General features: G+C 37.9%; 1 protein-coding gene across 2 annotated transcripts in view; it reads left to right on the top strand.

Moving 5' to 3' along the window:
• The first annotated feature begins 11,560 nt into the window (after positions 1-11,560).
• Positions 11,561-26,837, top strand: part of Dach1 (dachshund family transcription factor 1) — a 393,427-nt gene continuing 378,150 nt past the window's right edge. For both annotated transcript variants that reach the window (XM_051160903.1, XM_051160902.1), the window contains exon 1: positions 11,561-12,672. In XM_051160903.1, coding sequence (XP_051016860.1) covers positions 11,849-12,672 — 824 coding nt within the window. In that variant the 5' untranslated portion in view covers positions 11,561-11,848. The remainder of the gene's footprint in view (positions 12,673-26,837) is intronic.

Raw genomic sequence — 26,837 nt, 5'->3', positions numbered from 1 at the left:
CTGGAGACAGCTGTTCCTATTGCCTAAGAGGCAACAGATCAATGAAAGAGAAGGGAAGGGCAAGTTTTGAGCTGCCTTTTTTCAACAATGTTCTTATACAGCCGAGGATATTTTTAAAGCATTGTATTGGAAAACAAAGGCAGGTGATAAAGTACAGTGTTGACATAGCCAGTTTTTTTTTTGTTTTTTTGTTTTTTTTTTTTTTTCTGTGTCGTTAAGGATAGTAAGTGCTTTTGGACAGAGTTACTTACACAGGAACAATGATTTTTTTTCTTTTAGACACCAAAAATACAGCCACTTTATGCTCATTCTACATGAATGGTAAAGAATTATGAAAAGTGGCATGTGAGCTAGTGTACATACATAAAACAAAACAAAACAAAACAAAAAAATCTTGAGGCCGTTTGTGTACAGCTGAATCATTAAGTGGAATTTTGGTATCTTATCTTAGATCATCCCGTTAAAATAAGACATCTTGCTGTGAAAACAAGAGCACCATATCATAGAAAATATTACATTAAAATCATTATCACAAAGTAAGCACTGTATATATCAAGAAGGCTTCAAATACAGCATTAATTTCATGTTGATTTTGGAATCTTTGCATTTTGTGATGGCTAGTCATAGCACCTGTAAGTCCAATATGAACAAACAAGTTTTAGTATATTTGCTTTAACAGTTCCTAATTAGGCAGCTTTTTAGAAACCAACAAGTGCTGAGATTTTTTTTAAGGAAACTATTTGGATAATAAAATCAAAATAGTAATATTGTTATTCTTGGGTATCAAGAAAATAAAAAGGAGACCTATTTTCCCTTTGTATTTTCAAATGAAATGCTATCTGCTTGTTTCTGAGACATAACACCTAATACATATTATATTTCCAATGAAGCTCATCAATTGTGTACTATTAATTCTATATTTTCAATTAGTATTTTGTTCTCAGAATTCATTAAACTTACTGTTGCTACTAATGAGTTAGAGTATGTGTTTGTTCTATACTTGAGCAGATAAACACTACAAATAAGTAAGTATAAACGCATTTTGGTTAAAACAATCAGTTTGTTCCTAAGCCCTTATTATTAAAAAATGTTGTATTAGGCAAATACCTAGGATTTCTTTCCAGCAGCTGCTGGAAAGTTGATTTCTTCTTTCATCCTCAGTTTAGCTAACTTGTCCATTGGTTCGCTCACATGCAAACAAAACCGAGAACTCCCTATTAACAACAGGGTGAAGTTTGCTCTAATGCTGTAAGCAGATATATTTCAAAATCAGTTAAATTAGCTTCTTGGAGAAAAGAGATCCCTTTTCTTGCTCAGCTGAGTTTCCCAGGAGAGAGCACCTACAAAGGCCCCAGTCCACCTGCCCAGGACTTCCTGCCTCCTTGTTGACATTCTTTGGTGTTCTGTGGCTTCTTGCACTTTGTTGCATTCCAAAGCTCAAGACTTTGAAGATACAGGCCATTCAAGCCTCCCTTGCTGTGCAACTTCCCTCTAAACGGAGGAGCGTGAATGGGAAACCCCAGCAGTTCAGACCCTTTAACTGGGGCAGCTGGAGGGCGTGGCCTTGCTCTGTTAGCATAGCCGCCAGGGATCCCTGAGTCACCTGCAGCGGGAGAAGTAGAAAGTGATCCCAGAAAGAGCCTTGATAACTCCCCAAGGAAAAGCAGATTAAGGCTAGGGAGAGACGACAGAAAAGCTAAGTGTGCACTGCCCCTTTAAGGGTCAATTCTACAGAGCAAGTCAATAGCTAATTTATATGAGGATGTGGTTGTTGTTTTTGGTGGTGGGGTGTTGCTACATCTTAACCAAAAGAAGCCAGGTTTCAAAAACGCTATGATTTTACCATCACACTTTTATTAAATATTTTCAAGATCTCAGAAGTTGTCTTTTGGGGCAGGAGTGGCCATCCCTCCTCGAGTTGTTGGGTTGTATCTCAAGAGGGCTTACCTCTATGCAGGCACTGGGGACCCAGGGAGGCTTGAAAGACACAGAAAACTAGAAATGTAGATCAAACTATGTGGTCTTTTAGTTTTCCATTATCTTTAACTGTAAAATGAAAAATAAAAACTATTTTTACCCCTGTCTCCTCAAAAAAAAATGTTCTTTTGAAGAAGATATTTGGGCAGGAGGTAATGATCAGTGGTTATTTCACTGTAACACCAATCCTGAGCTTACAACCTAGATGTGACAGGGGACATTCTCCTAGATCCCCATTTGGCAATCTCTTCTTTCAGAAGCCTGAGGGGCCTGTATGGAGATGGATCTGCTGCACACACAGTGAGAGGTTGTCTACAGAGCCTTTTTGAGAATATTTCAAAGATTTCCCCTAATCATGAAGGCAAGAGATAGTGGACCCTTTGAGGTCATCGTGGGAAGAACAGCAAGGTGCTTACAATCCTCTAGTTGGATAAAGTTCTGTGCTACCCTCATGCAGACTCTGTCCTGCTCCAGCAAAGCTACAATACTACTACATGGGAAAGAACGTTCAGGATGAATTCCTTTTATTCTTTGCATCTTCAGCAGGCCATGCATAACATGCAAAGCTGAATGCACTTTGCCTAACAGACTGCTGTGCACGTTAAAGTGAGAGTGACTTTAAAATGGAAAGTTAACAAACCTTTGCACATACACTTTGCATGCTCTTATTTGGAAGGTAAGGTAGCACCCACAAATCTACCTGCACTCATCATATCTTCTAAATCTATCCATACTCTTCTGCTTTCAGTCTTCTTGAAGTCTCTGGAACAGCTCTTCTAATGAGTACGAAAAGGCAACCCTTTCTGCATGGATCCCAGAAAGCCCTGCCTACTGGCCTAAGACTCTAATTTTCAGATATTAGATACCCAACTTTACAGTATCTCCACATTTTTGCTTTTTTTCCAAAGTAGCTGTAGATGACAAGAGAACAGGGTCAGCACATCTAAGCATCCATTTCTGGCATATCTGGTCTGAATGAGACCATGGAAGACCTGAAGAATGAATGGGCAGATGGTGTCATTTAGTGGCAAAGGGAATGAGTGACATCACATCCAAAAAAAAAAAGCTGTTTTAATTACACAGGTGACATTTATTGAGCAAAATGCACACTAGATACTCAGCAATGAGTAAAATTTGCTACAGCCACCTGAAGAAAGACATATCAGTAAGTCTTAAAACATAAGATAATCATTTTTTTTACTGCCAGAATACAAGCTAAAAATCATTATAATGCATAGAGATGAAGCAACAGATGTGGGTCTGGTTGGCTAGAAGATGCTAGCCTATAAGCCTGGCAACCTGAGTTCAATCCCCAGACTTCGTGTAAGGAGAGAACCAATTCTATTAAGTCAGCAAAGATTCTGCGATATGCCCAATTTTGAACCAATCAGGAAATGATGAGTCTGAGTTACATGGTAAATGTTCATCTTTAGACAGAAGGATGAAATGTAGCTTAAAACTTAAAATAGTTGGAGCATATGAAGGAACAGTGCCCATATGACAGAGAGGGGGGCCTCTGGTATAAGCAGGTCCATCCTTGAAGTGAGGATCTGAGGTGTCCATTCATACGCTGACCATGTCCCACATCCCTCCTATGAAAACCGGAGGGTGAGAAGTTGATCTGAGAAAAAAATCTGTTCACAGAGTCTGGCAAAAACATTAGTAGAAAGTTGCACTGCTATTTTTAAAGCAATTACTGTCTAAGTTTGAAGTGGCCAAATGAATTCAGAGAGCCATTGTGCCCATTTGTTTCCATTGCATTGTTTCAGAGTACACCCTCTGTTTCAAGATTTAATCTTTGCCTAAGCATAGGACTAAGGCACATCACGGCAAATCTCCTCCCCTTTAAAAACCAGTACTTGCCAGCTCTGTTAAATCAAAGAAAAATTCTTTCTCCCCTCCCCAATCCCGTAGCCCTCAGGATTCTAAGTGGTAATGATCAGTTCGTCTGAGAAAAGGGCATTTAGTGCTTTCTTTCCCAAGCTCTTAGGGCAGGGAAGGTGTCTCCTTCACAGTGATCTGTGCCTTCTTTTGTTTTCTAGCATTACCGAAACTGACCTGGCACGGATCACTGGGTGAACAGGCAATCTTAAACACTTCTCATATAAATTACTGGTTCCCTTCCAAGTACAACTGTGCACAGGGTAATACAACATTTTACAGCGTCGATGGCAAAGTCTCTTCCTTCCACTAGGCTCTACATCTTCCCTATCTGTCAACTCCACCACCAGGAAATGAACAGAGAAAAAGACCAAGGAGGAAGTAAGCCTCAGGAGCAGAGATCCAACTTCCAGTGGTGTGTCTTGAACAATTTGGAATCATGGATTCTCCCAATTAACTTCTTAAATTCCTGCCAAAGGCATTTTTGCCTTAAAAGCCACCATTAAAAACAAAGTTGTCAACATAATATGTTCATATTTAGATGCCTTAACAAGGAAGTACTAAACATATATTGATGTCTGCAAAAATACTGAGAATTTTGTGTTTACATTTTGTGGTTCGGCTCTATTGGAGAGAAATGTCACACAGTGTTCCCACAAACACGAGGTATGCTGTTGAAAAAGCACGCCCACGCTCATTGGATACTAATGATGGCCACATTTCCAAACCAATGACTTTTCCCCCCCATGAACTCTAATGGCAAGATGTGTTTTTACTGACAGCTAACTTGAATCGGGGCATGCGGTATTGTATTTCATCTTGTGACTCTGTAAACTCTGTAACTTTCTTTGAAGTTAAGCAGTGTCAATCTGTTTCCACATCTAAATTAACTCTTAGAAGAACCTGACTGACCCAAGTAAACTCACTGAAACATACCCCCCCCCATAATTGATGTTCCAAATAAAAACCCTTTCTTAATAAAATGTGCTGGAAAACAAAGCAGCCTTGCCTCTTCACGAGTTGCATCATAATTAAATTTTATTTTATCCCATTGAGGCATGCTAGATGTTGAAGAAAATATAATTTTAAGTAATTTGTTTGTATTCTTATCTGTAGGAGTTGGAAATTAACAACGTTGCTAGTTTGTGTTCACTGTTAAGCCTGGAGAGCAGAGAGATTGCTTTGCAAACATTACAGTTATTATGTCTGCAGTTGGTACTCCTTGTATGAATTATTGATCAGCCAGCTTATTTTTCTTTCTGCTTAATGGATATTATAGCATAGCCGTTTACAATGCTATAGTTAAGGTTGTGTCAGCACTTCCATTATAATAAACCCTCTGTTACAGGGGTTTATAACTTGTTGTAAAAATTTGCTCTAGGCTGAAACTAGACATACAAGATCAGGCTTCTAGAAGGTAGCAATTGTTGTCCTTTCAACTTTCAAAAATTTTTCTTTGTTATAAATCAACGGTTTATTCTTTTCTAGCAATCCTTGGAAGTTCTGTCTTCAAGTAAAACAATTTTATGGCCTATCTGTAGGATGATGGCCCCTTCTTTGATTTTGTAAAGCAACAAAAAGGCTAAGATAATAAAGTAAAACAAACAAAAAAATATGCTAGTGAATCAAGAGATTAAGATTTTCTTAATTTCTTAGATTTTCTTCTATTGAGACAGAGGTGTACTATAATTTATATCTCAATATTAAACATATCGTTGCACTCTAACAAATAAAATACTTCATTTTCATACTATTCCTAGCTACTTATCTTTTAAGTCAGTTACACACTCTAATAGATATCTTGTTTGTTAAAAGAGAAGAGAGCCTAACAATTAGAAAACATGTATGAAAAGGTGCAATTAAAGGCCCAATATCTTGTGGAAAAGGCGGCATTTAAGTATCTGTCTGACTTGACTGTAGTCCAGCCTACCATTATTTCCAAGATGAGGGCCTGATTTAAGAGCTGAAGGAACTACAGCTGATTTAACATTGTTGTGCTTCCTCCTATCACTCACCTGTACAATGATCTCACTGTGATTGCTATGTAAGGATAATTTGGCTGGGCAGCCTTTCCCCCCACCCACAGATGGGATGGAGGATGCTTACTTGGACTTGGGTTCCTTAGAGGGAAGTATAACCAATCCATCACACAGAGTCCACTGTCTGCCCTGGGAAAGATGCGGTTTAGGGTCTGAGGAAAGTTCCAGGATGTATCATTATGTTCCTCATTATCTATTCTTCTTGCCACGACTACGTCCTCCTTCACCTGGGTTTGGACATTTCTTATTATCTGCTGCATAACTAGCAAAGTATTTTCTGACATTTGTGACCTTTATTCTGAACAAGCAGAAAGGGCTTAAGAGGAGCGAGGGGGCGGGCAGGGGAGGGGATTGGTGTCCTCCAACTGAACCATTTGGCTTCATTCAGGAAGCTTGTGTTCTATCTCTCCGCTTCTCCCTGTCATGAAAAACATATAAAAAAGCAAGCAAGCAAACAAAAAATCAAACAAAAATCCAAGAATGCTATTTGTGTTCATTTTTAGCCACCTCACCATTAAGTACCAAAACTGGTACTCTAAGTCTGCCATGCTTCTATCAGGTATGTTTGCGTTCGGCTTCCCACCTTCTGTCCTCTGGGTGACTCATCAGCAAGCTCTCTGCTTTTCATTAGAGAACGCCACAGCCTGATAACAGTCCCATCCCTGGTTCTTAAGGGAAGGCAGAGAATTAGGCCAGAAAGAGACATTAGGAACGTGAGAGCCTCCAAAGTCAGGCAGAGGGATGAAAATAGGGATGGGAAAGGATGAAATTAAAAAGTTTGAAGTCCATGCTTAAGGTAGCTAAGGTTTATCTGCTGGGCCTTGTGAGTTAAAAAAAAAAAAAAAAAAAAAAAGGGCTTGAGAGAGTTACTTGGCATAATTTCTCCATCTTCAATGATTTACTACTGAAATGCAAACATCAATTTTGGACTCTCTCCTGAGAAACATTTAACAAAGTCAGTGAACTACCGGTACCCTGATATCTTTCTAGATTTGCCAAACTCTGATAGCTCTTTAATAAACCTATGACTGAAGTTCATCTTAGTCTTTTTTTTTTTTTTTTTTTTTTTTTTCTATTAAGGAAACAGGTCCATTAGTAAATACACAGATGTAAAAATGGTCTTCTTTACTTAGCCATTGTGTTGTATGGTAAGGTTGTTGAGAAACGCACTCCATTGTTAAGGCTGTTTGTGCCGGGTGTGCTAATGCACTCTTTGATTGAGTGAATTAGCAGTCATAACAATCTGGCAGTCTGGCCATAGAAGTGTGCTCAAATTGATTTGTGTTATGGCTGGACTGGAAAATCTAGTGTTAGTTGTTTTTTGCCCTGGGGCATTGTTTGTACCAAACTCTACTTTTCATTTAATTTTCCAATACATTTTGAAAGATTGAAATGCTTGTGATCAACATTTGATCCACTTGCATTATTTTGAAAAAATCTGAAAGTAATTTCAGATTCCAAAAAACCTTGCTTTCAATTAGAGTAAACATAATTAGAGTGACGTCGTGCTTGGAATGGTAAATCTGCCTTTGAATCTATTAAGCATGTTTTCTCCTTGTCCTGTCACTGTAAAGAATTTAGTGTAGATCTATAGCATACATTTGTAATTTCTAACATACATGCTCCTAATGGAGTTTGTGAAAAATTAAAAGAATAAAATTATAATGAAGCTTTCATGCTGCCCTTTTGTCGTATGTCTTTTCATACATGCCTAAATTGCTTCTCTTTCATTAAGAAATATCATACAAAACAATATATTCAAAGCTGTCAGAACACTGTGAGATATTAAAAGATTGTACTTATATATACATTGTCTTTCAGTTATCTATGTTTTCTTATGTTGTTAGAAACAATGAAGTTTCATTAAAAAAAACATTATACCAGCTGCCATATTCAAATTCTGAATAATGAAGACCTGACTTTCTCTAGATCTGTCGATATTTGCATCTTTCTTACAATCTTCTTCCTTGCAGTCACTTACCAGAGTTATAATGCAGCATGAATAAACCTAAAAAAAAAAATGACTATTGATTACAGAGAAAGCTTTGTGAAATCATTTAGTCAGTTTCCCCACTTGAGAAATCACTGAATGCAACATGTCAATACATAAGACCGGAATAGATGTAAGACAGTTCTGTGACTCCCTCAGTTATCAAAGGGTCAAAAACAAATCCCCACAGAATGCATCCTTTTTTTTATGCTCAAATAAAATGCTACTTACCAAATTCCAACTACAAGTCCACCTCTTTACACATTTATTCTTCCCTTTTGAAACCACAGGTTGTGAAAGTATGTTTTTATGTGTCCCTATTCGCCACTGAGCCTTTTTAACCAAATAGGATGCTCTCGTCATCCACTAAAGTGCCTGTTGTCATTCAGGTAATCACGGGGCTTTGCCTGCAACAGCTTCTTTATATTTTCTCACTGTCTCCTGAAAAGCTTACAGCTCTTCTCAAAACTGCGTTTCATACTACGCTGAACTCCATCCTGTGCCGATTTCTGTTAAGTAATAGGTGATGAGACCATTCTTTTTATTAGTTCCCATTCTTACCGGTCCTCCTCACATGGGGGAAAGGGGGGAGAGGGGAGGGGAGGGGCCAGAAGAGGGCAGAAGGAGGGAAGAAAATACCTTCCCTGAACTGTACAAGCTAAGCTTCAAACGATATCCTAGGAAAGAAATTAAAGACTTCTTAATTAGTGCAGCAATTAAGCTTTCTTGGTAGCATTTTAATCAGCACAGGCCCTATCAAAGGACAAACAGAACGATTTGCAGGTCTTTGAATTTTAAACAGTCTTATTGATTTCAGCACAATGCGTCTTCAGAAAACACAGGGAGAAATTTCTAATATCAGTTACAGTACTTTGAGTTTTGCTTATGCAAATTGAAGGAAGGTTAGGAAAGATGAGACGGAGGGAGAGGGATCTTAAATAACAGGAGATGTAAAACAATAAACAGGACAAAAGCTCTCAGTGCCAAAGCTGCAGTGGAGTGAGAATTCGAAAGCTTTCTTAAGTGGATGCATGTACTGTGTTAAATATGATTTGACTTCTTCATCACAGGAAAGAATGTCTCCAAAAGTAGGAAGGAAACAGAAGAAAAGAATACGCTTTTTCAGGGATTCTCCTTCTAGCATATTTTATTTTTTTGCAACATTTGGCTTTTCTAACCCTATTGTTAGACAGCAGGAGCAAGTAGTGGTTCCTTGAAAAGGCTTGGAAACCTGAGGTGGGGGAGGGGAGGAGTCCCATATAGGTAGAGGAATATACTCCCAAGCCTTACTTCTAAGGGGAATGTGAACTGGGAGCACACATTTCTCTGCAGAAAATGTGAAGTTAGCTGAAAGAGGATGGGATCTGCATCTCTGCTTCTTTTCCTGTTTGTAGCTTCAGAGTGTGGCAGATTTTGGATAAGTGATAGTTTGAGGAAATGTGAGAATGAGAATAGTAAGGTATTGGGCATTTAACTCCTTTTTGCTTGTGTAGTACTAGGGTTTGAAACAGGACATAATTTTGCACTTAGAAAGCACATTTGAGTTTGTTAAAATTAGGAATGGCATTCAAAAATATGTTAGCTTTTAAAAAAGGGTTTAACACTTTTTGCAGTGTTGCATTTCACTACTACAGTAATTCGACATTTTGAAAATGATATTTCCAAATATATTTTGTTGTTTGTGATATATAATGAATCTTTACTTTTAGTTTAGAATAGGTTTGATTAATGAAAAATTAATAGACTTCGTCTCAGCATAATACTGAGTTATATGTATTTACATGTACTCAGTATGTTATAATACTAGGACAAACAGCTGGTAAAATGTCATCTCTCTTCGTAGAAGTTTATTACTTCTATGTAATAACTTTTAAAATTCTCACACTTTAGGAAAGCCTCCAAGTACAAGCATTGTGTCCCAAAAAGTTTAGCATAAAAGAGTAATAAGACAATATTGTCATTTTTCATGGTAGATGGTTTCTGTACCTTTTGACACTAAACTTCAAAGAGTGCAGTGGATTAAAAAGGATAAAGAGCAAAGTGATCATTTCAATACCTAAATGGCAAAAAAAAAAAAAAAAAAAAAAAGAAAGATAAAATTTCTTAAAACTATGAGCCTGCTTAATGGTTAATTTTCAAAGTCTGTCAAATGCTAGCTCCTTGTTTTACATCTTTTCAAATCTCTGAACATGTGTGGGCAGATTCAAAGCCTATTGTAGTCTAGTTTCCTAGAGATATAAGCAGCAAACCGACGGGACCTATGTTCAAATGATAGGTTGGACAAATATCCCCGAATAAATAAACACCTCTGTGCAACAAGTTAGAGAAGACAGGAGGAGAGATGCAAGCCTGAGTCCCCTTGCGCAGCCCCCAAAGCACCACTACCCTTCTGTCTTTACAAGTCAGCCAAGCAGCTTAGTTTGTAGTCTCATTATTTATAAACACATTCTCACTGACAAACCAAAAAGACGTTCCCAAAATACAGCAGCACTTTCCAAATATAAAGGGAAACCCATAATTATTGTGTTACTTAAATAACATGCTAGCAGCTAGCCTTGGGTACTAAAGGATAAGAGATGGCTGATTACTGTGCAACACAGGTGAATTAATTAGAGTTCTCAGCAAGAAGCATCAGTGTGCTTTTGTATTTTCCTTTCTAATCTCTGAGGATGTCTGATCCCTTAGAAATTTCTCACCTGTAGGCATTTCTGACCTCTCTTCGGGAGGGGAAAGGGAAATTGTTGTTGTTGTTGAAGAAGCCACTTAGCTCACTACAATAATGGATTTCCAGTCTACTAGGAAATAAGAAATTCTATCAGGAGCACCAATTGTTCTTAAGCGACTTTTCCCCCCAGCCACTTGAAAACTGTTATGAAATTTCTGTCTTTACATATATGTTGTAGTACAGGAAACTAAAACCACCAGATACATCCAAGTCTACTCTGCTTACAAGTGAATATTCCTTAAAAAATGTAATTGCTTAACATTCACGAACTGGTGATGTGTTTTTCTTTTGTAACTCCTTGCACAAATGCCCGGGGATGGATGTATTATTCTAAAGTCTTGAAGGTGAGTTGGCAGCTGAGCGGCTGCTCTTTCAGCGGGCAAGCGTTGCTCAGAATCTTTTTGGGGAGGGGGGTGCCTAAGGAGTCTTAGAGGAAGCCACAGAGTAGGAGGCAGGCAATGTAACGGTAGCAGCGGGAAAGACTTAAGATGACCATCTCACTCTCCCTCTGTCGGAGCACCGCTCTTGGGCCCCAGCTTTTCTAGCGCTTTCTACCCACCCTTTCTCTCCGTACCCACCTCCCTCCTTTTCTACCCACCCCTTTCTCCGTCTCGCGCTCTCAGAGTCTGTGCTCCGAGTTCCTGGTTGGATAATTTGGGTTAATACTAGTGAGTGAGGTTTTCGCGGCTTCAAAGGGTATTTCAAGTATCCGGAGCTCCTCCCCTCTGCACCGTGTGACAACAACAACTCGTCCAGCCGGCAGCCTGCACTTTCAGCTCATTTTCTCTCTGTCATTCCCCTCTCAATCTTTGATCAATGTACTTGCCAGGGAGAACCCAAGTCCCTCAACCCTCCTCCTTTTCACCTTCATCCTTAACTTTGTGCTAGAGCGGGACCCACACACCACCAGCCGACCCTCCCCCCCCCCCCCCCCCCCCCCCCAGCAGCCCGAGATCCCAGCCCCTGGAGAGGACTCGCATTTCGACTTGCGGGACACTTTTGTGCGTTTCTCTCTCGAGCGCCTCTCGCGCTCGCCCCTCCTGCGCTGGCTCTTTCTTACCCTCACCTCCTTTTCTCCTCTTCTCTCCCTCTCTCTAGCCAGGGTTCCTTCCTAGAATAGTTGTTATCTCTGACCCCCTCGATCCTTGTCCTCCTTTCTCCCCCTTCCCCTCTGGGAGGTGTGTGGCAACTTTTCCCCCTCGCTTCTCCTCCTTCTGTTTCCCCTTATATGTGACCATGGCAGTGCCGGCGGCTTTGATCCCTCCGACCCAGCTGGTCCCCCCTCAACCCCCGATCTCCACGTCTGCTTCCTCCTCTGGCACCACCACCTCCACCTCCTCGGCGACCTCGTCTCCGGCTCCGTCCATCGGACCCCCGGCGTCTTCTGGGCCAACTCTGTTCCGGCCGGAGCCCATCTCCTCTTCTGCTTCTTCAGCAGCGGCCACAGTCACCTCTCCTGGTGGCGGCGGTGGCGGCAGCGGAGGCGGTGGTGGCAGCAGCGGCAACGGAGGCGGCGGCGGCGGGAGTAACTGCAACCCCAGCCTGGCGGCCGGGAGCAGCGGCGGCGGCGGCGGCATTAGCGCTGGCGGAGGCGCCTCCAGCACCCCCATCACTGCGAGCACCGGCAGCAGCAGCAGCAGCAGTAGCAGCAGCAGCAGTAGCAGCAGCAGTAGTAGCAGCAGCAGTAGCAGTAGCAGCAGCTGCGGCCCCCTCCCTGGGAAACCCGTGTACTCAACCCCGTCCCCAGTGGAAAACACCCCCCAGAATAATGAGTGCAAAATGGTGGATCTGAGGGGGGCCAAAGTGGCTTCCTTCACGGTGGAGGGCTGCGAGCTGATCTGCTTGCCCCAGGCTTTCGACCTGTTCCTGAAGCACTTGGTGGGGGGCTTGCACACCGTCTACACCAAGCTGAAGCGGTTGGAGATCACGCCGGTGGTGTGCAATGTGGAACAGGTTCGCATCCTGAGGGGACTGGGGGCCATCCAGCCCGGAGTGAACCGCTGCAAACTCATCTCCAGGAAGGACTTCGAGACCCTCTACAATGACTGCACCAATGCCAGGTAAAGAGCTGAGGGGAACCTCCTGTCGCCCTAGTCCTTTCCCACCCTCCTCCTTGCCCTTCCCTCACTCCCTTCCCATCGCCGCCCGCTCCGCGCGTCCGCGAGCTGCGCGCCCTGGCGAGCGAACCTCTCCTGTCGGTCCCCGGGGCTAGTCTCCTTCGCCCGACCTCCTGGACAAGTTCGCACCGCTCTCGGCCGGATCTGTGCGGGTCCGGTCTTCCTGTTGCTCCCCAGGGCATTCAGGCTAGGTTGCCACTGCGCTTCGGAAGCAGTTTAGGAAGCAGAAGGAAGGCGCCTTCCCAGGAGTCACAGCCCCTTCCTGGGCGCGCTAGTGACCCGCACCCATTCTGGGCACTACTACTGCCCGCGTATGCACTCCTGGGACATGGATTCCTCGGGAAGCCTGTGGGCACCTCTAGGGAAGGAGGGAGGTCGTGACCCTAACACTGCAGGGTTCGGAACCTGGGGGCCACGCTCGGGTCTAGAAGGTCATCTAGGAAGAAAGAAGGAAGAGGGATGCCGGGAAGTCAGCAGGGAACAGTGCCTCGGGCCCGGAGAAGAGTGGGGGTGATTCGAAAGTTCACGCAGGAAGTTCAGTCCCGAAATCCCAGAGGGAAGCTGGTGTAGGGGAGGGGGGTGTGTGTTTGCGCACGTGTGTGTATGTGTGTGTTTGTGTGTGTAAGGAAAAACAACAACAACAAAAAGTACGTGTGCCCCAGGGCATATGTGAAGGTGCAAACACGTTTTATTCTTTAGGCGATGACCTGGTGCCCCAGCCTCTTGAAAGCTGAACTGGAGAGGTGGGGATGAAAGAGAACAACTTTCCGGCTCTCTTTCCACAGTAGAGTTCCTCCCTCCCTTCCTTTCTTCCTTCCTTCCCTCCTTCCTTCCTTCCTTCCTTCCTTCCTTCCTTCCTTCCTTCCTTTCGTCCTTCCTTCCGTCCTTCCTTCCGTCCTTCCTTTCTTCCCTGCAGTTTCTTTTCGGAGGCTACCAACTCAATAAAAGAGCAGGTGTACATTTTGTCCTAGGATGCTAAGGACTTGGTACATTTTGCCTAGTCTTCCAAAGTAAAACGCATGCAGCAAGGTGGCCTTGGGACAGTCCCTGACCCAACCAGTTTTATGCTAATGAACGCTCAGTGGGGGAGGCTCTACCGGGAGGGGGCGGGAGTGGGGCAACTTGTCAGTTTAGGGGTAGAAGTGATCCAGCTGGTCACAGAAGTTCAGAGGTTCTGAGAAAAAGAATAGGAAGACTTGGGGATCATAAGCAGGCACTTGTGACCTGGGCAATATATATATATTATATATATATATATATATAAACTTTGATGTCTTTAACATAAGCTTAAATAGTGAAGAAAGGAAAGCAGGGCTAAGAAAAACTGGAGGAGGGGGTGAGAAGCCAATAGTTAAGATCAGAAGCAAATGGGGGCCAAAGCCATCAGCTAGTTCTTCTTTGAGACTGTTCCTCTGTAGGACCTGGGAAGAAAAGGAAAAAGATTGCAACTCCATCCCTACCTAACTGACCTAGCTAAAAATTGTTTTCTGCGTTTATTTGCCAAGAGTTTGAATCAAAGATGCCTAGATCTTGACTCTTATTCAACTATGGTGTGTGTGTGTGTGTGTGTGTGTGTGTGTGTGTGTGTGTGTGTCCCACTCGCGCATACGTGCGCGCACACATGCTCCTGCTGGATCCGGTATATGGCCAGATGGCAGTGGGCACGGGTGGCATGCTGATTGCTAAATGCCATTTAGTCAGATTACTGTCATTCTTGGTTGTCCAGAAGATAAAATATTTGTCCAAAACCCGTCTTTAAAACTATCAGAAGCAACCAAAACATTGTTCTTAGTTATAAAAAAATGAACGGTAAATTGGAAGTCAGTTCAGACACTTTTGTCACATTGACTCTGTGACAAAGTGAGATGCTGCTTTCCTTTTTACTAAAGAAATGCCTACTTTTATCTTAATAATCATTGTGCATTTCTGATTCTGAATAATCAACAATCATTTTACATATGTGTAGGCACCCCACACACACCCACCCTGTAAGAACCCCTTAGAATGGCTCTGTGATCTTATGATTCCACGACTTTAAATGATAGTTTTCATTTTATAATTGGAGGATATTCTTAAAGTTATTTTTCTTTTTACTTTCTCTCCTTCTTCTAGTATTCTTAATCATTGTTATTTTCTTCCTCTTCTTTATATTTTTCCTTTCCAGAGACTCCCCACAGTTCTAGAGACTTAAGTTGCAAGGCCAAAGATAAGTTAAACCCAGTGGAATTCTTTATCCCCTTAAAAATATCTCATCTGAACCCTAATTATATTTCATTTGGCCTTAATATTGTATGATTAAATTTATCGTTCTAAAATCCTACTTCACTTTACTCTCATGCATAGGAAGTGCTGACTGACTATTAAATTTTGATTTTATGTCAACCAAAAAGCCAGCTACAGAATGGAAAGTTGCATTTGAACTTTCTCTCACAAAACTACACAATTTGCATGATAGCACATTGGTATTTATAATGGCAATTAGATACATTATCCTTTCTTTTCTTTTTTTGTAAGCAATAGCCTGAATGCTTTGCAGCTTGAACTTGAAAAACTATTTTATTTCATTTATATCTAGTTTATAGTTTAGTGTTATGAATTTGTTTCTCTTAATTTAGCTTAGAGTGACATCTTTCACCCTATTTTTTTTCTGCCCTGTGTACTTAACAGACCAAGGGAAAATTTGTGCATTGTATTATTGAAAAATGTAGAAGTAAGACCATTTCCTGTGTATGTTTAATTATATAGATAAACATTGTATGCTGTGTATACAGTGTGTGCTGTGTATACGTGTGTGTGTGTTTGTGTACTATCAAATCTTAATATTCTCAGCTGCTTACAGGGTATATATCTAATGAGGACTCAGCAATATTTAAATTCAGTGAATTTTCGGATGCTAAAAAGAAGTGATGCTAAAGGGAAGGCACATTAATAAACTTTCTGAGAGTGACTCAGGAACAGTAGCAAACCTTAAAGTAGATTTAATTTGCTTCGGGGTATTGAATTAGTGTGCTCTCTATGAAAATTAGAGTAAATGTTGAAGCCATCTGTCATTACCAGTAGGAGATGAAGAAGGCACTCCCACCTTCCAGATAGTAAAGCTAAAAAGTGTAGGTCTCAAAACATGAAGGAAATTGTAAGGAAGTGCATTTGAAAGTTGTTAAAAGGCAAGGTCTGCCCTTGATCACTTTCCTCCAATTATTATTTTAAAACTAAACATTAGTTGTCTGAACGTGGCTGTTGCAAAGGAGGTCAGTTTAATTAACTGCTAACCATTAAATAACAACAACAACAAAAAAGTAATTATGTACATGGTCAAGTCTGTTTGTGTCAGTCAATTGCTTGTTTGTAGATTTGGGTTAAGGTTCGATTTGTCTGTGAAATCATGGAATGAGAAGTGACCTTTGCATTTATCTAAAATGTTTCTCTTCTTGTGTACTGAAAGAAGATGATTTTGTTGCTGTTTCTTTTAAGCCAGAGTATGACTTGGCTTCTGTAGAGCCTGAGATATCAAAGTTTTTTTAAAAACTTAAATAGACTACCTCACATTCAATCTTTTACATGTAAACATATATATCCATAAACAATATTCTTTTGTCTTTAAAGTAAATGCTATCCATGAACCTAAATTGGAAGATATGCCAAGCCTTTATGTTTCAGGGTCATATTTGAATGCAATTTTAGCATAAGAAGTGTACATTTTCCTGCTATTCTTTGCCTTATTTTTCTTGTCAAGGGTTTTTAATAAAGATAGAAAGCTGGGGCACTGTTTGTTTAACATCGTCCTCATTGCCTGCTTTGCATTGACATAGGACTTTCAACACAAATCCAGATTCAGTCACTTCTGACAGACAATCATGGTGCTTGACGCACAGAAAAACAACAATTATTTTATATGAAGAAACTATGCTTTTGAAGTTTTTGTGTTATGGTAGATTAATAGTTCCTATAAAACTAAATGTCTTGTTTTATAACATTTCAAAAAGAAAGCGACATGATCAGATGACCAAGCCATAAGATATGGAAGCTAGTTTGGTTCTGTAACTTATTTCTTTCTGGTTTACAATGTTAGAAAATGATAGCTTGATAACTAATATATTAATGAGATATGAAAATATCACTTTATAGTATAAACTATAAGTTTTTTAGTTATGTAGCTAATATAAAGACTGGTCTTTGAAGTTAGTCTTGAATATAATTATTATTGTAAAAATGCACATGATTATAAACTGTTTTACTCTTAGAAAAATACTTTTAGTAAATGTCATGATGAAATAATTTCAAATTTTAAAAATAATATTTTATTTTTTAAAGCTTCAAATATTCTCTAAACCTAATAAGATAGCCTCCATGCCCAGTTTCCTCATACAATATTTAATAAATTTGATACAAATTTAAAAAATATCAACACTTTATTAGTCACTGCTTGCTGTTGTCTTTTTTGTTTAATTAATGCATTTCATGGGTGTTGCATGTAAATTAGTGAGACAAATATTAGACACCCTTTTTTTTTTTTGCCTCACTTACCTCCCCACCCCCTGGGATGTGACACCCAATATTGATTAAAGTCTTGGCAGGATTTGAGCATAAATCACTCCCTTCTTTGGCGATTTACTACATCTGATTCATCAACATACAAAAACATAATATGTTTTATTGTTTCTCGTTTGATGTTTTGTTTCTGGAATGTAAGTAGCATTTCCAAATTAGCTGAATGTGTAACCAAGTAGTTGTCATTTTAAGAACCTTATGTGATTTGATTATCAATCAGTATTATATTACCTTCTCAAGTTATTTTACTCAATTGTTTCCTACAATTGTCTTTGCCAATCAAGTAAAATAGTTATTTTAATAGCATTGTATAAGCAACACAAAATACAGCTATTGCAAAAACACAGTAGGAAATGGAACTCTCACAGGTTGTAAGTTGTCTCCCTTTTAGTCTTTGCATGAAGAAACCAGTATGAAACATGCCTTCTAAGTAGGTACAGGTGAGTTTTCCACATTTAAGTAAATGTTTGATTGTAAGTATGCTTTAATTTGTTTGCTACATTTCAACTTTGTCTGAATTTTATTTTTCAAAGTCATAATTTTCAGGCTGTTAACAAAACTTGTCAGATCAAATTATATGTTTTGGAAATGCTGGCATATATGAAGCTGATGAGAACTGTCTGAGTATTTAAAATGTGGTTCATTCTAGTTTTCATCATTTTACATTTAGGTTGTTACAACAACTAGAAGGAGATTATCATTGGCTAGCAAGTACCACTTACTAACCTGAGGTAGTGAATTCTGATTGGTCAGTTTGTGATACTTATGTATAAGGATACATATTTATATAGATGTTCTAAATTAAATATTCTAGATAAGACTGCATTAGCACTTTCAGCCTTTGAGACTACACTGAGATGCCTTTTTCCTCATAGTATTTGTTATGTTCATTGTGGTACAAAAGAGAAAATGTGGAATTTTTAAAAATAGCTTAATTGAGCTTAAGGAATATTATTGAAGGCTCTGTTACTATGCTGATATACTTACTTACCTCAGGTCTAATAGAGGCTTTCTGCAAACACAAACCCATATGATATTAAAATGTACTTACTTTTCTTCTAAATTTTCCAGAAGTATTTTTAGCCCAAAGTATTTTTATACCACACACACACACACACACACACACACACACACACACACACGTTTCTTATTGGCTAATATTTGCATTTTAAAGATGTGTTGCAGACCCAAATAACTGTCAGAATAGTGTGATCAGTTAACAAAATATTGGTTTGGAAACCAGAAATATCTAGATAAGGTAGTCACAGTTTGTTGTAATAATCTATTGTTAAATTAACTGCACACACACACACACGTTTATTTATTTATTTGTTTATTTATTTGAAAGTTCTGATGGTCTGTTAAGTATCTGTTAACTGCTGCTTAGCTATTGGCAGTGAATAATTAACTTTATGCGTAAGTGTTTATTTACAAGTCCAAGTCCAATCGTATGAGAAAATGATCCAAGTTAGCCCATTGTCATCCGAGTCAAGGGCTTCAAGCCAGGTGCACTGAAAGTGTCTTTGTATCTCTGATGGATTTCCACATTAAAAAGCAACATTCTTATGTTCCCAATCATGAAATTCATCTTTAGATTTTTCTAGATTGGGTCCTAGACTTGTCAGTGGATGCAGTTTGTTAAAATTGCAATCTTTTTGTTATTCAATCACAAATGATTTACAGTTGGATCAATATTCAAACATGGAATTCTTATGCATTTTTAAACATGATATTTCACTGCAAGTTGTAAGGGACAACTTTTTAAATGGGAAAACTCGCTATGTCATTTAATTGGTATTATTATTATTATTATTATTTGAATGTAATTGTAATGAAGTATTCTACACTATGCAGCACAGCAAAAGAGGGAGCAGCCAGAAGCAAGTTTGGGGCGCAATGATGACGACTAGATGGAGATGGAAAATAGGAATATAAATGAAGAATTAAAAGCTTTCTTTGTCTAGACAGATTACAATACCTGCAACGCACCCGCATTTATATAAGATGTTAAATTGAATTAAGCCAGGCACAGGAAGACAAATGCTACATTAGTTAAGTTAGGTATGGAACCTTCAAGAGTTGGAAGTAGAGAAGCAGGTTAGATTGGTGGTTACCAACGGCTGACAGAGATGTTGTCAAGGTTACATAATTTTAGCTAGATAAGAGGACTAAGCTCTTTTCTGTTTTTCTTTCTCTTTCTTGTTCAGCATGGTTCCCTAAAATCAAAAACAATATTCTAAACCATCTAAAGTTTAGTAGAGACATTTGAGAACAGTTTATTTGTTTGACAAAAATTTGATATACCATTAAAACATGAATTTCATGAGGTGAACAATGCAACAGGTAGTAGGATACAGGATATTTTTATGAGTCACACTGGATAATGAGATCTTTCCTTAGGAAAAATGAACAAAGTAAACAGAAAGTAAGAACAATTCACAATGTTAAATTGTCTTTAGCTTTATATAGTATCAAATGCTTCTAAACAGTTAGGTTGCCTTTTCCAACACAATAGGAAAAAAATAATCTCACTGTTCTATCAAGTACTGTCACATTATATATCAAGAATTTTGACCAGTAGTTAATACAAACATAGAAACTTTTGGGGCAATAACTTCTCAATTCAAGTTAAAGCATACTGGCCATATCTTAGCCAAATTCAACCTAGAATGTGAAATATTTTCTTTAAATCATAAACAATCTTCTAAACTTCCATTGATAATAACTAAGAGTCTGTACTAATAATAGAATTATTATTTTAAACATCTTCCATTGATGTGCCCATCAAGTAGATGACTTGAAGGTGAAACCTTTGAGTTCATTGCAGCTTTGATAAAATCTGCTACTTTCAACTCTATTCTTATTTCACATTTTAAATCTTTAAACTTTATTTAACCTTATTCTAAGAAGGGATATTTCTTGAGTTAGACACTTGCTAGCTTTACAGACCTTTGAACTTTAAGAGAATGACTTAAACCATGTTTTAAAAAAATACTGCCAGCCATACATTTTATATTAGGATTGCTATTCTTTCATGTTCAACAGGTGTACCAATTTTACCAACAGTTTAGAAATATCTATACTGCATATTTTTACTTATGTGAATTTTATTCTAATTATAACACATTTAAAAAGAAAACCTTTGTACACTTGGCAACTGTTAAACATAGACCAAGCGACAAATTACCTACACTATAATTATTTTTAGTTATCTTGTTTGTAATCCATCAAAGTATAAAATAGATTTGCAGAACATATTTTACTTTACATTGACATCTGCCCAAAAATAGAACTTAATTTTAGAGTAAAGAAGCAGTAATCTGCACTTCAATATCTAAAATGTAATTAAAATACATAAGTGTGCATCACTATTAAGACAATAACAGAAATTTAATGCATTTTCCAAGTATTTAGTTTTATGATAACTTACATATATTGTTAATTCTCTAGCTAGAGTGCGCAGATGAGACTCATTTGTATGAATAGATGTTAAATATTAGATGTAAATGCATAGGTATTTTTAATAATACTAAATGTCTTTGATGTTCTTGCTTCAATGTATTTGTTGTTTTACTTCATTCTTTTTGAACTGTAAAGGAATCAGTGGACACATTATAAGAAAATAGTTTCATAACCCAAGAAGAAGTAGCTTCTCTAAAATCCTCGCCATCCGCGAGCTGAGCTAAGGAGGAGGTCAATGCGCTAATCTTCATGTCTACATAAGGAGATGTGTGTTACCACTTCTTGCACCAGACTGTAATTGTCTTTGAAAACACTTGGTAAAGATCCAGATAAGTTGAAATCAATCATTTTCTCAATCATTCCATGGCACTTGTCAAGTCATTACATCCGTGGTAAAAGTGGAAGCATGTGTACAATATTTTTCAAGGTAGAAAAATGCATACATACATATATATGTGTGTGTATATATATATACATATATATATATATATACTTGTCTATTTAACACACACACGTGTGTGTGTGAACTTGTCTATTTAGAAATTTCAACTTTATCTACAGATTCTAGAATTACAAAGGATACAACTCAAACTTCTACAAAGTAGAAAAACTTTATGACCATTTATTTTACAAGAGGTTCATTTTTGTCAGTTGGTCATTCAAATAGAAATAAATATTTGTAGCTTCGCATTGCGTATCATTTGGTTTGGAATATGTTAAAGGGAAAAAATGATAAGTGATTAAAGTGGCTTCAAAGTACTCTATGGCTTGATAGGTCTGACACATTTATTCTTACCGTAAGAATGGGCTGATGAGGGAAAACAGGATTGTATGCCTGTTTTTTACTGCTATTCTGTCCTTTCTTTTCTTTTTCTTTTTTCTTTCTTTTTTTTTTTTTTTTTCATTTCTTCACACCACTGACAGGACATGCAGATTTGAACTTGTAGCCAGGAACAGCTCTTCCATGCTTCAAATTGCCAAAAGACCCCCAGGGATAGAAACTTGACCTGCTTTTATGAAACCATAGAATTACATTTATACAAGTTACCCCATGGGAAAACAACGAACTGATCCCAATTCAAACCTTAATATTGGAGTCTTCTGGGTCAAGTTTGATTTTTTTTGGTAACACCTGTTTGGCTACTCTATTAGGAAATCTGATATACTTATGAAATTTAAATATATACTTCATTAGTGATTTTTGTATTAATACCAAATAGTATAAATATTTTGAGGCTATTCAAGTTTACTCGTGTTATTATACTGTTAATTACTTAAAATGTATCATTTATACATGCATCCTAGATTTAAGGTGCTTGAACCCAAATTTGTTTAATTAGAATAGGAACATATTTTTTTTTTATCCTTAATTTCTCTCCAGCAATGAACTAAGTGGAAAAATGTTTTAAAAAATGTTCCCTTGTTATAACCTTTAAGAATAAAGATATTTATAAGTATGTTTTATTTTTCTTAGTTAGCATCATATGTTGAATGGTTTTAATTTTACTATCTTTTGAGGTGGAATGCTCAGAGAAGGGCCTAGTTTTGTCTCTACTTAAAACACCTGAACATAGCCACTGGCCGCTGGGGTTCACAGCAGCCGTTTGTATCTTAACTGGTTTTACCTTAGCCTGTGGAATGGGCTCAAGTTGGAAATCTGAAGGTAGCTATTTGTTCAAAGCAATATATATATATTTTTTCTTAGTTCCTGGAGTACCCATTTTATTACATATTTAAATGTGGATTGATATAAATTATTAGGGGTAATAATCTCTTTGCTTGTGAAAATACACTAAATGCCTACAGAAAGGCAAAAGAATGTTTACTTTTCAGATAGTTTGACTCACTGTTTACTAAAATCTAAACACTAGAACATAGTTTATAAAAGGTATAGCAACACACACATGTTTTTAGAATGTTTCAGTAATTTCATCATCAAACTATAAAGTTGAAGTGAGCTTATTCCTTCTCCAATTTAAAAATGAAAAGGAATCTTAAACATAATTTACATCTTTTGTATTTAATATGTATAAAGTCTCTCAGATGAGCTACTGTCAGTTATTTTTCTGCAATGAATCTTTTTTTAAGTAAAGGAATGGAGATACAGAAGTTTCTAATGTACAATATGTCATTATCATCATTAGCATAACTCATGTGCATCAAGGGGTAATACTTTGTCATGATAAACAAACATTACTTACTTATTTTGGCCTGTTGTGTAACCTAATGCTTTCAGAGGAAGCTAGCAGCCATTCAGCCTTGCACTGATGCTTACCATTGGAAAGAGGTTGAAAATCTAAATCAACGATAGGGAATGTTTCCCGAAACCACCTTAATGTCATATTTATAAAACATCAATACCTGATTAGATATTTTATTTTTTCTAAGTGTTCCTTGGCTAGTTGCATGATTTAAACTATGATGGAAGGAAGAAGGAATGATAACTCATAATTTTGCTGGTGTTAATAATCATCTAGTGCTGCAAAGGCAACCTGTTCTGACTTTTGCAGTGGCAATGATGGGATGTTTCTATGACCTTTTTTTTGCCTTCCCATGGCACTGAGAAACTCTATTTTCAGTAATGATTGATGGTACCCACACCATGTGATCTGAAAAGAAGAAAAAAAAAAAAGAGGACACATTAAACACTCGCTGTGAAAGTGTATGAGAAAGGGAAAACTTATCTTTTGGACAGTTCTTGAAAACTAGAGTGATGCTTACAGCTCCCAGGCTTCTCTATGGCATTTAAACATACATATTCTCAGACAACAAACTAAATTCCGTCTCCTTAATATCCTTATTATCTGAACTATCCTTTTAATGATCCTTTTTCTTTTTGAGAAAAAGTTATGTAAAACTGCAAAAGAAATCAGTACCCCTTTTCCACAAAATCAAAACAAACTCCGAGTTTTAAACTGATTATGTTTTGCTTGGATCTTCTCAATTCCAAGTGAGAAAATACAATTTATTTCTATTTAGGTATTTTATTCCTAGTTTAGGAAATAACATTAGGATGCTGCATTTGATATGAAGTAAACTTTCTTGCTCTTTCTTTTGGGGCGTGGGCTAAATAAGGGACCATGACAGGAATGCTGTTTGTTTTTCACAAAAGTTGTTTGTGATTTCAGGTACCCCTGGGAAATCTCTTGATCAGATTCACATCTGTTCCTGTCAAAGTGGGTGCTAAGATACCGGTCACCCAGCAACCATGTCCAGGAGGGAATTGGGCCGATAATAACTTCAAAAAGGAATGACAGATGCTAGATTAGGATGAAAGACAAAACGCATGAAAAATGAGCTTGTTAGAATCAAAAATTTGTTCAAGCACCTTTATGCAAATTAAATGAATATTGAATATTTGCATGCAGTGATTTCTACTTTTTTGCTTGATTGTAAAGGAAAGAACAGTGCATTTAAACTCACAAATGCCACTTCTTTCTTTGTCACTAATTAACATACAAAGCAGAATCTCTTTTTAAAAAATCAGATTAGCCACCTGGGTTCTTGTGTCTCTGCAGAGAATGTGACAATGCTCTCTTCATGACAGGGACACTTTCAAGATGACTTAGCTTATCTTTTTTTTTTTTTTTTTCTTCCTGATAAACAGTCTCGCGTGAGTTAGGATTATTTTAGAAGAATATAAATTCATTTCTTGAGAAAGCATTTCAGAAGTAACCTTATCCTGTTGTCCTTGAAATTGCTTAATGTACATTAATAAAAGATCACTCAAGATGAGTTCACACCGAAAGCACAGGCTTCTCATTGACTGGTTAAATAACAATGCCTTTAAGTAAAGGAGAGAGGAATGCTGGACAGGAAAGTGAGCAGGAGATCTCTTCACAATTTGAGATGCTCTTTGATACATTACAGTTTTTCTATTGAGCTGTTCACATACTAATCAGAGTTTAGAAGGGCCTGATAGAATGTAGTGATTGAGAGAGGCTTCCAAGCCTTGGTTTAGCGATGTCTAATGTGGTCACGTAGAGAAATTGATTTTCTTCAGAAATTAATTAATTTTTCATATCGCCTTAAGCTGCAGTTAAAAAGAGTGCATACTTGTCTGTTTTTTCCAGAAATATTGCCTAATCATATTAATACCATTGCCCCAAGGATGAAAAGATAATTGTACAAATGCATTTGGAAATATGTATCACTGAGTATTTATGATTAAATTATGCAAATGACCCAGCTCTCATCCTTTCCAGACCCAGATTGTCTAATTAGGATTGATATGCTGAATAGATGTTCCAGAATTTGAATACAAGCATGTCCAAGGAGCAGAAAATTGGAAATGACAAGGCTGAAATCCAAAGAAAAGTGTCTTTCGTTTCTATACTTTGTTAATGTGCAGTTAGCAGTTGAGGGTTTTTTCTCTCCCTTTGGCTATTTTGAGGTTCATGTGTACTTATTAGAAACAACTATACAAAATGAATGGAGCTTTAGCAATTGGCGTTTTGTTTCTACTTGGCACTTATTTCAAAATAGCAATGTGTTGGTCATTAAGAGGGAACATTGGTAGTACGTTGCTTCAGTGTAAACTTAGCCTTGAGAGACTTTTATCCTGTGTTCTTTGAACTTACAGCATTGCATTAAAGTTAGTTTTCCAAACTTGAGCAGTGGATGAGTCAAGTATTTTCTAAGGATAAACTTTCTTATAGCTTTCCTTCCTTTCTGTTTTCCTTCCTCCCTCCCTCTGTCCCTCCCTTCCTCCCTTCTTTCCTTCCTTCCTTCCTTCCTTCCTTCATCCATACACTTAATCTTGTAGTTGAAGATAACTGTTTAAGAACAGTTCTGACTAAGGGTAAAACGGAGCACTTTAAATGTAACAATGTTTGAGTTTGCAGGCCTCAGCAGGCTTTCTCCCTCATTGATTACACTCATTCATCTTGGATGGAGGGGTGGTAGTGAGGAGCTAGGACAGGACTGAACTGTCAGGACTCCAGCCTTTGTTAAGCAGCGGGTAGTCAGTGCCTCTGAACTCGCTGGCTCCTGCTCCCCATCTGCAGCATGATGGATTGCAGTGTTTAATACATTTCAGCTTTTGTCTGTCATAGTGTGGACAGACAGTACTATCAGTGATTTCAATAGTGATTAGGGAACCATTTCAAACTACTCCTATTGGCCAGACAGCTTCCAGGATTGTGTCTGATGAAATACTCTCATTGGCACTCTCGCCATGTAAATGTGAAGTGTACGTGGAGATGGCACACATACTGTTTAAACCCATGCAGAAGCCTGCTGAAAATTCATAGATAATATTCCATTTTATAATCAAATTATATATGACAACACTAAGGCTATTCACACTAACTAGTCTCAAGTTTAAGATGGATTTGTATTCCTTATTTATTGACAGCATGAATGACAGCAGTGCATTCCGTAGACTGTGATGGCAATTGTTGCTATGATCATCATTACAGGCCCATTTATCTACATTGGAGGATAGAATGCAGGGTATTGTTAGAGCAATAAGACACGAGCTGGCATGTGCTATGCTGGTATTTGCTTAGTTGTGTGTTCTTTGGAGTTCACAACTCCAGAGAGTGAATACATTTCGACAACTAGAAATACACTCTGAAACCACTCCATATTCTCCCTGGAGTGTCTCATTCTATTTATAGAACTGGTGCTAAGGAAAAAATAGCTAAAAGAAAAGAAACTATTCAGTGAAGTTATTAATAACATTGGTAAAGTTTTATTTTATGAGGAACTAAATAAATAATTCAAATTGGTAAATAATACATCATTTAACAATTATAATAACATATGACCAGTGTAAGGTAAATTCTATTATAGATTCAATTATAAATGTGAAATTTTAACTCACATACTCAGAAGAAATGACCAAAAACTGTAATCCAGTTAGTGTCTTGAAGCAAAACACTACACCAGAAAAATTTACTTGCTTTTAATTTATCTCTAATAAGAAGATAGAAAAATGTTTAGATGGTCAACAGCAAAATTATTATGAGACTAACCCCAGACATTAAATTATTTCTACTTTATTATATAGGTCTGATGATACAAACTTTATTTACCTCATTATCAGTAAATACTTCTGGGTTTGGATATATGACTGCATAGATAATCACAGAAAC

This window comes from Acomys russatus, chromosome 18, assembly GCF_903995435.1.
Source record: "Acomys russatus chromosome 18, mAcoRus1.1, whole genome shotgun sequence".
Lineage (NCBI taxonomy): Eukaryota > Metazoa > Chordata > Mammalia > Rodentia > Muridae > Acomys > Acomys russatus.
The sequence above is the reverse complement of the archived record's forward strand: the minus strand, read 5'-3'. Positions and strand labels throughout refer to the sequence as shown.